This window comes from Oculina patagonica, chromosome 4 (assembly GCF_052425735.1).
Source record: "Oculina patagonica isolate OP01 chromosome 4, crgOcupat, whole genome shotgun sequence".
In the NCBI taxonomy this organism is placed as follows: Eukaryota; Metazoa; Cnidaria; class Anthozoa; order Scleractinia; family Oculinidae; genus Oculina; species Oculina patagonica.
In genome coordinates, this window is record NC_135761.1 from 11927359 (window position 1) to 11942513 (window position 15155).

At 40.7% G+C, this 15155-nt stretch overlaps 1 protein-coding gene across 1 annotated transcript; it reads left to right on the forward strand.

Annotated features, from left to right (window-relative positions):
• The first annotated feature begins 21 nt into the window (after window positions 1-21).
• On the forward strand, window positions 22-10654 carry LOC144651535 (retinoschisin-like). Its single transcript, XM_078511497.1, has 3 exons — window positions 22-2617; window positions 9101-9429; window positions 10516-10654. The coding sequence occupies exons 1-3, from the start codon at window positions 2314-2316 to the stop codon at window positions 10651-10653; spliced, it is 771 nt and encodes a 256-aa protein (XP_078367623.1). The 5' UTR covers window positions 22-2313; the 3' UTR covers window position 10654.
• The last annotated feature ends 4501 nt before the right edge of the window (window positions 10655-15155 follow it).

A 15155-nucleotide genomic window follows, 5' to 3' on the forward strand; every position in this document is an offset into this window, starting at 1 on the left:
TCTTTCTCACGCGCTGAGGCCTCCACGCATTGGCGCGCATTTTGAACCCCTTGCCTAACTCGGCAAGTAATTAGTGCAATGGACAATTTGTTGACGACTAACATCATGTTGTCTTTTCCTTGAGCGCGTGCTACCCAGTTTTTAGCCGTATGGTTATTGCGCGCATATATATAAAACGATGGATATATAAATATTTTTGTCTTTTCCTTCTCACGCGTTGATTTTCTGACCCCTTCCTTCACTATAGACACACCTCCACCATTTATGATAACTTTAAAGAGTACAATTAAACGCAGTTTCACAAGTTACATTACACGTAAAAGGCGACAGGTCCCTTTTGCCTAGCTCGTACGACTCTTGACTCTTCGACGAATTGAACCTCGTTTACCTTAAATAACACTTCATGTTATTTCATTGAAAAGTACTTCAGTCAATCGAACATACATTTTACGACCTTTTACGACTCGCGCTAAACGTTCCACATCTTAACTCTCACGACTTGAAAAAATGACAAGTATTAGACATACTTGACAATGTCAACACAATAATTCTTCTTACAGGTCTCTATACAATTTCATAAAGTTCTAGTTGAGAGAATTCTTTTGGCGATCGTTCGTTCAGTTGATGCTCGTGATCTTTATGCTGCCAGCCACTCTTAGGACTTAATAAAATTTAAGTAAAACGACCATTTCAGATATATTAAAGCTGATTTCCAGTCCGTACTGCGCAGACTCGGGGTTTGTTTACGTTTTTGTTTTGAATTCGTTGAAACGTTACACTTCGGTGACAGCATACAAGACGTTTTTTAGTCCGCCATTACAGTTCGTTTCGTTCAAGAATTTCCGATGAGCTGAAACGTCGGTTTGAAATAGCGTCAAGGTTCTTCTACTCGTTATTATTGTTTTGCAAGGATATCTGGCGTTAATAATGAAGAAAAAGGTAAGTTTTGTCCCGGAATTTTTATTTTTGCTGGTAAACATTCTTCTGTTTGTGAGGCTCACAAACATTGCAGGCGGAGATTGCGCAGTACGGACTGGAAATCATCTGTAAGACAAATTTTACAACTAGTTTAAACCAACTTGTGTTTGGATATCTGAACAGGCGGTTGTATAATGATGTTTTTAATTTTTTTTTCAGGTCTTTTTCACGGCTCCCAACATTACGCATGTAATAATAAAGTATTTTTTCGTTTGTCTCACGACGTAGTGTCACTTGCGACTGCACACTGCTAGTCTTCATCAGGCGATAAGGTCGACTGGTAGGGTGTAACCTTATAAAGCACGCTGCTGCGCTGTGATTGGTTGGTTTTCAACAGCTGTGATTGGTGCATTTCGATCCTCGCTGTTCCGGTGTGCTGTTGTTCCCTCAGGGGTCCGCTGTCGTTCAGTTCTCCTGGTGTTGTGTTTTTTGATCGTGGGCATCCATGCTTCGCATGCAATGGCAAATTAGTGGCGATGTCTAGAGTACAATGATGAAATGCATGTACTTTTCCTTATCACATAATTTATGTTTGTTGGTTTCGGAAACATATTAAAAAGCCGGTCAGTTGATTTTCACAGAAGTTATTAAATTAACTAACGCACAAAAGTCAATATACTCCTAATCATCAGGAAATTTTGCCAAACTTAAACCACTAAGCAGTGACAGCTTTGTTGTTAAGTAAAAACCGCAAACTTTCAATACATCATGAAATTTACTTTATGCCTAGCAGCTTAGCTTATTACATATTTCATCTCGTTATGTGTCTAACTTTATTGACTTTTGAATGTTCAGCTGAAAACATTGAAATATCAACTGCAGCTCTTCAGGGGTTCATTGAAGGGTGACGAATTATAGGAAATCAATAGAAGTCATTAAATTGTAAAACACGGCGGACCGAGCATTTCGAACACTTTTAAGGGGCGTATAATGCATTCGAAATTAAAACATCATGTCGCCATGTCAGTTTTGCTCTATTTTGTTATGAAACTTTTTATTACAATCTTATGTTTGTTTCTTATATATTAACGAAGTATCTTGATATTTATACAGTGTAGTTTTGAGAAATGTTTTCATCAGCCCCCTGACTTTCTTGTTTTAATTTACTAAATTGGTTACAGTGTGGTTTTGTTTCGAGAAAATAAGACGAAAACTATAGTTTCTTTTTTTTCTCGAAAGACCGGTTACATTAAGAAGTTATATGTATTTACTTAATATTATTATTAAATGGAGAGATACCTTACATATTGCGTTACCACTCAGTCAACAAACTTCAGTATCACACCTGCTTTCAAGCCAGTAGTGTAGAAGCAGATCTCCCTGAAGATTCAAAACATGAAACAAATCCTCGCTTTACTCGCGCGTTGCTCGTTACTGCTTCAAGCTGTACACGTGAACAGTAATTCATGTCGAGGTGAAAGATCTCAGCAAGGTTTCGCTCTCCTTTACACAAACTACAGCTCCATCTTTGTAGAGCGCTATGCTGATTGTCTTGACTTGTGCCTTGATGATCTAAGTTGCATGAGCTTCAATTTCTGGTTGGAAACGAAGCAATGTGATTTGAATAATCACTCAAGAGAAACTTGTTCAGTTTGTTACCAGGCTGCCCCTTCCAGGTACATGGGAATGGCAAGATCAGGTAAGGAGAACAAAACAGTTTAAACGTGTCAGCTGTTTACTGGTAAAATCTAACTGGCATTAGTCTTGTCCATTCTACGTTGAGTTCTGAACGCGCTCATGAATGAATGCCGGAAAGTGAAAATAAATTATTGTTGAATATTTTTGCGAGTTGAAGACCCGCGAAAACGTATATATTTTTATGCTTTTAACGTATTTTTTTTGGCCAAATCGCGAAAATTAAATCCCGTGTTACAGGATGTTTTGCAGGTCTAATTGCAAAAATAAATAGTTAAATTAAATCTTGATTTAGTGGCTTTTAAGGTTTAGGTAATTAGTACCGAACCTTCTAGAAAATCTAAAATATACCAAAAATAACTAGAAATAAAGATAGTGTTAATTGATTAAGAAGGCGAGCTTAAGATCGCGTTTTTTATAGCTACTGAACTGAGGCTCGGCCAGCGCCCATTTCTGCGCACCAAAGTGTTTTCTTGTATTTAAGTTCTTGTCTTGTGACTTTTATGTCTTAAAAACTAAGTTTAGGAATAGTCGTGATTGTGAACGTGAGTTCACTTCACCGATAATGGAACTTGTATATTTCGAACTGTCAACCATGGGACATCGTGTCTCAATCTTGACACTTACCCTGCAAGAACCACTTTTCTATAACCACCGAAAGCCATTCATTAGTGAACCGAGGTAGATGTACTTCCTAATCAATTTTGTTTATGGATCTTAATCTTAGAATGTATATTATTTCCTAATTTCACGAGTCTGCCATTTGGTTACATTTTAATATCATGGGTGACAAATTACGCTCAAAATCGCCGGTGGATTTTTTTATTTTTTTATTGTATTGTACATAATCGTAAACTCCAATTAAGCATTGAAAGGTTCAGTTTACGGATACATTTAAGCTAAAGTTTCACAATTTTCAAATTTGTTTTAAAAAGCCATTTACAATTCTTCTTACTGTTTTCAAATGATTGCAATTGACAACTGTCAATTCTTCCTTACATGATTGGCTTTTCTGATGAATGAACTGAAAACGGCGCCCGTTTCAAATGCGCTCAAGAATCCGCTCGAGGCCATTTTAAAATTGATTTTTTGTCATCTGAAGTCGTTTTAAACGTTCTGAACTATAAATTGTTTATCAAAGTTTATCAAACGGCCAAAGCAAACTGGCGTCGATGAGATAAAAGCGAAAATGTACAAAGTTAAAGCTTTGAAGAGCTGACAAACACATGATTGCGGACAATGTCACGGCTCGTTGTACATAGATGGCAGTGAAGAAGAAGCGCTAGCCTGTCCTTGGTTAATCACCACGTTACAGCTGTGGAAATGGTAGACGTGGCCACTGCTTACCGCTGCATTAGACTGAATAAGGGGCTGAAGGGGAGCTCGACTGGTCGTCTGGTTCAGCTGGATTTCTTTGCCATCAATGATGTTGGATAGCTGCCGCTGTTCGTCTTCGTTCCCGGAGTCGTAGGCTTCAACGCTTTGTTCTTGTCGATGACCAGTTATTGTTATGATGTCTGATTTTGGAACTCCCTTGGCTTTTAACTTCCTGACCACCGTTTTCCGGACTGAGTGATTGGATAACCTTTTGTCAGGACACATCTCTTGTAGCGGTTAGTTTTCTTTCATGCTTTTCATAATTTTGCTGATAGTGTTTTTACCCATTCGGCTTTTCTTGTACCATACTTCTGTTTTGGTGGGGCTGTCGATGCACGCTAAGTAGAAAGGACCAGATAACTTTACATCTTCGGGCCTCTTGGACAGGTAGTGCTTAAAAAGAGCGACAGGGCATCGTGCATCACCAGTTGCGAACATTTTGGGTAGCACTGATCTCGGTTGTACTCTCAAACCTCCCTGCCGTGTTTTGGTCGGGCCTTCTGCGAAGGTTACAAACTCGTTGCCACTGTCGTCCTTGTTCAGCGTGAAATCTTCCACATTCATTGTGTAATGTTCTTGGCAGCCACGTAGACCAAGATGTTGTGACAGAAGCCACCACATCGTGTTAATGAGCGACCTTGGAGATAAATTTCCAAGCTGTCCGCTCTCCCACAACGCTTCTTCTTCCTCTCTCGTAAGGCTTCTTGATTTGTTTGGCAATTTTCCTTTGCCTTCATTCCTAAGCTTGCGTGCCTTTCCCTCAAGAACTTTTCGGGAATTGAAAAATTCTCTGTCCTTCATAATCGAAAAAGAATAACCTTTTTCCTTCAAGTGGCGGTCAAGTGCTGCTTGCATGACTCTTAAGGACCCGGGTTCGTAGTCGGTTCCGTCTTGTTTACGTGCGGAGGCAAAAAACCGCTCGAGCAATTTATCTAACTGGTCGGGAGCAACCTTCTCGGGATTTTTCTCAAGCCCATTTTCATCGCACCATTTCTCAAACACCCTCACCCAGTTTACGGTGCTTTTTCGAGTGTTTTCGTTTTCTGCAGCGTCTTTCAAAGCCGATACATCTGCATCCGTAACTTCTTGAAACCGGGACGCCATTTTGAAGAAAATTACAGGAAACGTTGCCATAGTTACACTGTAATTTCACATGTGAAATTATAAATTAACGCTGAAATTTCGCGCCAAAATTAAGGAGTAATTTGTCACCTATGATATTAAGCAGCTAAAAACACATAAAAGCAACGCTGTAAAACTAATAATTTAGAAGAAAGTTGAAGAAGGAAGAAAGTACCAAGTAATTTGTAAGTCAAGACGTTGGAAGAAGAAGGACAGAAGAACTGAAGTAAAAGTTGGGAACTAGATTGTGAGTACAAGTTATACTTAACAAATAAACCTATCTATACTCAGTCTTCACGAGTCAGAGTCGCTTGCTACACGACAATGGAGTACAAGCTCTGAGTTAATCCCCGCCGGCAGTAAAAGCCCCCTTTAACACCCGTTCCATTCACGAAATTAAGTTCCCGCGAAAATAAGTAACAATAAGGTACATGTCAAAAGCTACTACAGCAACTTGGCTGGATTTGTGGGAATTCACTTTCATTCCGCTCAAGCAGAAAAAAAGGGGAAAGGTGTTTATTGCCCCCGCAGGGTTTTGGCCTAGAGGTCAAAACCCGAGGAGGCATCATTGTAATCCGCGCGAATATATAGTATATACTGGGAAAAATCTCGATTTGATCAATTTTTGCCCACAAATAGTCTCGGGAGTTGTAAAATGCCGACAAGCTGAAAGCCCGCAAGTAGGTATCGGGAGTTGTAAATGCCGACATACGGTGATTGGTCAATGATGACGCAAGTAAACGATGATTGGGTGATGATGACAGCCCAAAGCATGAGCACGTGCACAGATGACAACAAGTAAACAAACGAAGCTTGTAAAGGTTGATTGCAGTTGGGCAGAATTTTGAAAAAGATAATTTGAGGTTTTATTCGAGGCCTATTCATTTCACAATGTCTAAAAGCCGAAAGCAATGCAATTGTTGAAAAGACTTCGCGATAATTAACTAAGTAACTCGTAGAGAAGTAAGAAAATCCACATTTTTTACATCTGAGTGGCCGAAGAAGAAATATGTCTAGGAACACGTACGAACATATCAAGCCATATCTTCAAATTTGTCTGCGATTTACGATCGATAAGCAAGCCTTCGTCCAAAACCGCGATTTACCAAGCGCAAACTACTTGAACGGAGAAAAGCCTTGATCAGTCTATCTCCGGACGAGATTTACAAGAAATTTAAAAAAAGATCTCGAGATAATTGTTTAAGACTCGCGGCAGGCGAAACCGGAAACCAGAAGCGAGCGACTTTTAGAAAGTCAAGCGTTTTCATTGTCAAGGGTGAGAAATTCTTTCGGTATCCTTTCCTTTTAAGGTGGCTCCATAGGGTTTCTTCACCGCGCGAAGAATGGGTACGAAAGGGCGAGCTCGGCCGGCAAATCAAAACAAACATGGCGGCTTCACGCGAGCGTGAAGTTTTCGGCGAGAAAACGCGAGACTTGCTTCCTGCCAATGAAACAACACCCGTGCTTTCCTGTGTGGATCAGATAAAAGAGTTTACAACACCCTTAAAAGGTGTTTACAACGTCCGCGGTGCTTCTGGCCGCTTTTGTAAAGTTCGTACGATCGAAAGTAAAAGAGAAAATAAAGAATAGTCTCCGCGATTGTGAGATACTTCGAGCAGAATTTCAGAGATTCTGCTGCATAAAGGATTAAGGTATGTCTCTAACTAACCTTTGGGTTAACAGATATTCGCACAAAAACCGAAACGGGGAACGCTCGTCTTTACACATCAACTCATATGGTTCGAAAGTTCGCGCATGCTCAAATAGCGATCTTGGACAATTTCTATTCTGATGACGTAATTGTTATTCGGGCGAAAATAGAAAATTTCCCCTGGTATTTACTAGAGTTTCCTTCGGTGAAATTCCTTAAAATTTGGCATAGATGTGATACCTTTTTAACTGCCCTTTTTGCCGGTTTTTTTAAAAAATTTGTAAGCCAGTTTTTTTGCTTAGTCAAAAAAACACAAAATAATCAAAAACGCAAAAACGACCTGGACAACCCCTCCTTTTTTTGTTTTTAAAAGTTACTTCTCATCAGTTTCAATCCGTTGGGAGAATTTCAAAAATTTTCACCGTAGAAAATTAAAGAAATTTAAGATCAAAGCCATAAAAACACCAAAAAATAGGACTTTTTGAGTAGATGTAGCTAAAAAACAAAGGCCGTTATTTTAAAAAAGAATAATGCACAACATATTTTAGTCTTTGCTTTTAATATTTCGGCAGCTTTTATGTAACTAGTTTAAAAAATAACGCGAAAATGATCTCTTGATGGGTATCACTTGTGCGCGCGCCGTAATATCTCAAAACCCTATAGAGCCACCTTAAAAAGTTGATCGTTGTCATGAAGCGTGATTTACGACAAGAAAGCCTTTGTCCAACTGACCGTGATTTACCAGGCACAAACTACTTGAATGGAGAAAACTTAAAAAGTCTTGATCGGTCCACTTCCGGACGAAATTTTAACTTTACAAGATGATATGCGGCATCAAGAAAAGAAATTCAAAAGAGATCTCGAGATGCATTGTGATTATTTAAAACTCGCGGCAGGCGTTTGCTTTAACAGAGGTAAGAAATTCTTTCGACATCCTTTTCTTTCTTAAGATTGATCATTCTCATGTCATTCTTCACGGCTCGGGCTCTCAGCCCATATATTTATAAAACAATTGGGCCGGCTCAAATGGTAATTTTAAAACGTTTTGCTGTTTCTAAAGTTTATCCTCGCTGAGATCAAGACTTTACCACAGTGAAGTGAGTTCGATTCGAGCCCGCAAAGCGGCCCATTCAAAGCGACGAAGTCGCGAAAACGAGCCACGCAAGTCGCGATAGGTCGACCATCCCGGCGTGTTAAATTAATAAAGACGACTGACTTTTTCTAAAGTCTAGCTTGAGTCTAGCTGAGATCCCACACCACAGCAAAACATGACAAAATGATGTCAAGATGCTGTTGCGTTCTTGTAATTAAATGATTTACCGTATCATAATTAATAATCATCCAAAATAGAAAATTAATTTCCAATCAAATGTCTGAATTGTAGAAAAGGATGAAGAGCAAAGAAAAACCGATAAACATCGTCGAAACTTCGGGGGCAACCTAGTGTCAGCTATTTCTAGTTATCTATAGTAATATAAATAGCGGCGAGAGAATTGTTATCTCCAGCAGAATTGTTATCGTCCAAATGTTATCTCCAAAATTCTAACGAAGAAGTCTTCCAAATCACCAAAGTGCATCAAGTGCACTGTCCCTTCACCAGAGGAACTAGTTTGTACGTTTTTTAAATGGGCTATGCTGCAGGAACATTCTAACAGTTATGCAGGTCATCAATGGCATCACGCAACCATTAACAAGGATCTTATCTTATTACAAAGTTACGACGTTAAAGTTGTTAATAAACCATTCAAGACCATGCAACAAGAATTTCCTTCTTAAATTCAGACCTTCCATAGAACATCGACCGAATGTAATATAAAAAATACCCTGTGCTAATTGTGATTGGTGTTACGTGGGTGAAAATGGTCGATGTTTAAAACAAGAGAGAAAGAAATCTCAAAATTTAAAGACTTGTACTAGCGGCTCAAAAGTGCGAAACACGCTTGGACATTTGGAAATTGTATTGACTTTGTCAACTCACGTGTGATTGATAAAGGCTCGTTCCGCATTCGTAGTACATTAGAATCATCGATGGCACACCTCTGCTCTCAAGCATTCAGACAATAATTCCAAGCCGCTCCCTTATCAGTACTCTTTTCTTTTAAAAATAGTTAACTTAAATAACACTTTTTAACTTTTGTATTATTGTAGTTCCTTTTATTATTTTAGTCTTACCTTATATTCTGTACATATTTTAGATTTATTTTTATTCCATTTTTATTCATCGAAGGCTGTAGCCCGACAGCCGAAAGCTGGACTTCGTTTGTAAATTTTTAAGCTTGAGGATGTTTTTAAATTTTTTCTTAATAAGAATTGATCTCAAAAAATTTCTTCCTTCAGCTTGTCCAGTACCCCTGGGCATGGAAAGCGGCGCAATTCTTGACTCGCAGATAACCGCCTCAACAGTCTATCATAATCATGTCGCCCATAATGCCAGGTTACACCTCAAAGAAAGCGGAGGGATACCAGGAGGCTGGTCAGCTCGACAGAATGACAACAATCAGTGGCTGCAGGTGGATCTTCAGCAAACGAGAAGAGTAACACGTATAGCGACACAAGGCAGAAATGGTTGGAGCCCTGGACAGTGGGTTACAAAATACAAGTTACAGTATGGTGAAAATGGACAAACCTTCAAGTTTTACAGGCGCAATGGAGATCGTTCGGATACGGTATGATTATAGATTGAGTTACTTGAACCATAAAGCTAAACCGCCCAATAAAAGACCGCACGCATCTACTCAAGGACGGAACGAATACAACTCGGTCCACTGAACTATTGAATCATGAAGTTTCCTGCTCAAAATTAGGCCGCTCGCGTCCATACAATTGGCTTGCGTGCAGCCGTCCGTGTTCCCGGATGACAACAAAGGAAATAGAAGACGTCTGCGTGCTGGCTTCTATCCAATACATGTTGTGACGAATACACCTCGGTCCACTGAACTATTTTTGTTAATACGAAAACTGAGTCACTTGAATCAGGAATTCGAAGTTTCCTGCCCAAAGTTAGGTCGCACGCGTCTATCCAATAAACCAGGGGCAGATCCAGGATTTTTTCAAAGGGGGGGGGGGGGGTGGCTGTTTACCAATATTTTTGTTTACTATATTGTTCAAGCCCCAGTTTTTTTAATGGGGGAAGGGTTTTCAGGCTTTTAGGCAGTTTTTTGAAAAGGGAGTGTAAATTATTTTGGGTATGGGGCTCATATTTCATGGAGCCGTATCCATCCCCCTAGGGGGGTCTGGGGGCATGTCCCCTCAGAAAATTTTGAACAAGATTACGGATTATAATATCCTATATCGCTAGCCCAATAGGAAATTATTTACTGTTATCAAATACCCAGTATGAAAAGAAATAACTAAAGTCGCAATTAGTGTAAGACACCAAACAGACTTTATATTGACCAATGAAAGCGCGTGAAAAACGCGTGCAAAGAAAAAGAAACAGGATTGGCTCCGGTTTTTTTAGGTGATTTGGCTCAGAGGGGAATATCTTCACTTTCATTGGTTAGCACTCTTTGCAAATGTTTATTAAACGTACAAATTGTAGATATTAACAAAAGCAAAGAAGAATAAAAACACGTTCATTCCTCTCTAGAGTCTTCAAGTTCTCCTACCTCTTTTTCACTCTTTTTGACATTTTAAAAGAAACATCAAATTAGTTGAACATTGAGAAATAACCAATTTGAGATATGCATTGATAAAGATTCTGGAATTAATATCCAAAATGCAAGTGTCTGATGTTTATCTATTTCACTCAGGTTTTCTTGGCAAATACCGACAGGGATACAGTTGTTTATCACGATCTAAGCCCGATCATTGAAGCTCGTTACATCCGAGTTCGTACGACTGAGTGGCACAATCACATATCCATGAGAATGGAACTTTATACTTGTTAGGGCAAGGTGAGGTTGGATTAATGTTTTTTAAAAATGGCTTGAGAAAATGGATAACATTGTTGTCATGGCAGTGATCCACGCACCCCGGGGGGGGGGGGGGGGGGTACTCAAAAAAGATTTGTACAGGGAGGCTCCGCCCCGAGATCTAACCCCTTCCCCTTTAATATACCATTTTTGACAGAAATTGTATACGTATACCTTTCACTTATAAAAGATACCCCTTTCATATACCTGAAAGACATGGCATAGACTTAGATCAAGACGGTTTCTTGTCATTTTCATGTAGCGCTTAATAAATTGAAATATTACAGCCTTGAATTAGCTTGAAATGAAGGCCCTTTGAAAAACCTAAATATCAGATTTCTATACCCTTTCATATACCTAATATTGTGAAATCCCTACCCTTTTATATACCTGAAGCCTGAAAAAGGTACCCCTTTCGGGCGGAGCCTCCCCGTATAGGCCATTATAGGTAGTACCCCCCCCCCCCCCGGGCCACGCACACACAACCATTACGCCAAATAGACTGTGATTTGTGACCTTGCTGTCCCTTGTCCTTGGCTTCAGCGGTGGATGGGAGTTTTTAACTCTTTGCTCGCTGTTCTTTATTCGTTATACACCACAAAAGAAAACCTGTTTAACTAGTTATATAAGTACGTGAAGCTATAGCAAATTGACGTGGTGAATGTCTGATCCCTGGGGAAACTTCCATGTTAAATGGGCAAGGAAATTTGAATATTAAGACGGAATCCGCCGGGACCTTGAGTATAAATCGAACAAAATTATGTACAAAATTATTTACATCTTATTGCAAACTTCTGTGTTACTGTTTCAAATATCTTTTCAAAAGAAATCGTTTCTATAACAACACCAAACATCGAAACACTGAATTCCACTGAATCGCTTAACAGACGATCTTACAAAATAGCTGCACGTGATTTTACCTACAGTATATGTAATAAATGAATGTGTGTCCAGCAGTAGCAGTGAAATATATATATGATAAGTGCAAATGCGGCCTTACACTACTGAAGACTTGAAAAAAATTTTCAGGCTCTGAGCGGGAGTCGAACCCACGACCTTTGCGTTGCCAGTGCAATGCTCTACCACTGAGCTATCAAAGCCACATGAGAGCGGTCGTATAGGTAATCCCTTTAGGTGGACAGACTCGGCCCAAGTATATGTGAAATAAATGAATGTGTGTCCAGCAGTAGCAGTGAAATATATATATGATAAGTGCAAATGCGCCTTACACTACTGAAGACCTGAAAAAAATTTTCAGGCTCTGAGCGGGAGTCGAACCCACGACCTTTGCGTTGCCAGTGCAATGCTCTACCACTGAGCACAAAGCCACAGAGAGCGTGTATAGTAATCCTTTATGGTGGAACCGCAGAGTGAAATAAAGAATTTGTCAGCAGAGCAGTGAAAATATGTTGCATGCGGCCTACACTACTGAAGCCTGAAATAGCGCGGGAGTGAACCCACGACCTCCCAGTGCTGCTCTACCACTGAGAAAAAAAACTAAGTATCTTTATGGTGGACATATACTCAGCCCAAGTAATGGAAATAAAGAATGTCAGCAGAGAGTGAAAAAAAAGAGCGGCCGAAACCTGAAAATACCGAGTCGCCCACGATGCCAGTCCTTACCACACAAGCCCACTAGGTATTAGTGGCCGGCCAGAGGTAGGTAGAGTAGACGGCTACATAAAGACCTGAAAAATCAGCTCTAAGTCGAAGATCGTTCCAGTCCACCACCCAGCCACAGAATAATATTTATGTGGAGAAGGCCAAGTGTGAAAAAGAGCAGGAAAACGCCAGACCTGAAAAAGAGTCGAACCACGACTGCTTCATGCATGCTTACCACGAGAAAGCCAAGAAGGGTAGGGAGGGCAAGTGAAAATAGCAGTGCATCCCCCTGAAAACTGCGGGAGTGAACCCACGACTCGTTGCATCCCTGAGCAAAGCCACAAAGAGAATCTATGTGGGCGGCCAAGTTGTGAAAAAAAGTAGCAGAGAGGAAAAAGCCAAAAGATGAAACTGGGAGGAACCGACCTTCAGTGCAACTACAGAACAAAGAACGTAAGGGAGGGAAAGAGTAGGTAGCAGTGAAAATAGTGCATGCGGCCTTACACTACTGAAGACCTGAAAAAATTTTTTTTCTCTACTCTGGCCTTCGGCCTACCCACCATAAAGGACCCAACGACCGCTCTCATGTGGCTTATAGCTCAGTGGTAGAGCATTGCACTGGCAACGCAAAGGTCGTGGGTTCGACTCCCGCTCAGAGCCTGAAAATTTTTTTTCAGGTCTTCAGTAGTGTAAGGCCGCATTTGCACTTATCATATATATATTTCACTGCTACTGCTGGACACACATTCATTTATTTCACATATACTGGCCGAGTATCATGTCCACCAAAGGGAACCCATATACGACCGCTCTCATGTGGCTTTGATAGCTCAGTGGTAGAGCATTGCACTGGCAACGCAAAGGTCGTGGGTTCGACTCCCGCTCAGAGCCTGAAAATTTTTTTCAGGTCTTCAGTAGTGTAGGCCGCATTTGCACTTATCATATATATATTTCACTGCTACTGCTGGACACACATTCATTTATTTCACATATACTTGGGCCGAGTATCATGTCCACCATAAAGGGATTACCCATATACGACCGCTCTCATGTGGCTTTGATAGCTCAGTGGTAGAGCATTGCACTGGCAACGCAAAGGTCGTGGGTTCGACTCCCGCTCAGAGCCTGAAAATTTTTTTCAGGTCTTCAGTAGTGTAAGGCCGCATTTGCACTTATCATATATATATTTCACTGCTACTGCTGGACACACATTCATTTATTTCACATATACTTGGGCCGAGTATCATGTCCACCATAAAGGGATTACCCATATACGACCGCTCTCATGTGGCTTTGATAGCTCAGTGGTAGAGCATTGCACTGGCAACGCAAAGGTCGTGGGTTCGACTCCCGCTCAGAGCCTGAAATTTTTTTCAGGTCTTCAGTAGTGTAAGGCCGCATTTCACTTATCATATATATATTTCACTGCTACTGCTGGACACACATTCATTTATTTCACATATACTTGGGCCGAGTATCATGTCCACCATAAAGGGATTACCCATATACGACCGCTCTCATGTGGCTTTGATAGCTCAGTGGTAGAGCATTGCACTGGCAACGCAAAGGTCGTGGGTTCGACTCCCGCTCAGAGCCTGAAATTTTTTTCAGGTCTTCAGTAGTGTAAGGCCGCATTTGCACTTATCATATATATATTTCACTGCTACTGCTGGACACACATTCATTTATTTCACATATACTTGGGCCGAGTATCATGTCCACCATAAAGGGATTACCCATATACGACCGCTCTCATGTGGCTTTGATAGCTCAGTGGTAGAGCATTGCACTGGCAACGCAAAGGTCGTGGGTTCGACTCCCGCTCAGAGCCTGAAAATTTTTTTCAGGTCTTCAGTAGTGTAAGGCCGCATTTGCACTTATCATATATATATTTCACTGCTACTGCTGGACACACATTCATTTATTTCACATATACTTGGGCCGAGTATCATGTCCACCATAAAGGGATTACCCATATACGACCGCTCTCATGTGGCTTTGATAGCTCAGTGGTAGAGCATTGCACTGGCAACGCAAAGGTGTGGGTTCGACTCCCGCTCAGAGCCTGAAAATTTTTTTCAAGTCTTCAGTAGTGTAAGGCCGCATTTGCACTTATCATATATATATTTCACTGCTACTGCTGGACACACATTCATTTATTTCACATATACTTGGGCCGAGTATCATGTCCACCATAAAGGGATTACCCATATACGACCGCTCTCATGTGGCTTTGATAGCTCAGTGGTAGAGCATTGCACTGGCAACGCAAAGGTCGTGGGTTCGACTCCCGCTCAGAGCCTGAAAATTTTTTTTCAGGTCTTCAGTAGTGTAAGGCCGCATTTGCACTTATCATATATATATTTCACTGCTACTGCTGGACACACATTCATTTATTTCACATATACTTGGGCCGAGTATCATGTCCACCATAAAGGGATTACCCATATACGACCGCTCTCATGTGGCTTTGATAGCTCAGTGGTAGAGCATTGCACTGGCAACGCAAAGGTCGTGGGTTCGACTCCCGCTCAGAGCCTGAAAATTTTTTTCAAGTCTTCAGTAGTGTAAGGCCGCATTTGCACTTATCATAAGTATATGTAATGATAATGATGATGATAATGCATTTATATAGCGCATTTTCCATACGTTCAAATGCGCTTTACACACCAGACCACAACACCGGGAGCTTCGTGCCGTACTCTGTGCGAATAGTGTGTGGGTTCTTTAACGTCGCCTGTTACAAGACTGAAGATACAGGAGACGGGACCTACGGTTTATCGTCCTTTTCCGAGAAGACTAGAATGTCTAACCATTTGCAGATGTAATTACAAAGGCAGCACATTCTCCTCAGTTATTTTAAGACCCTGAGTGTT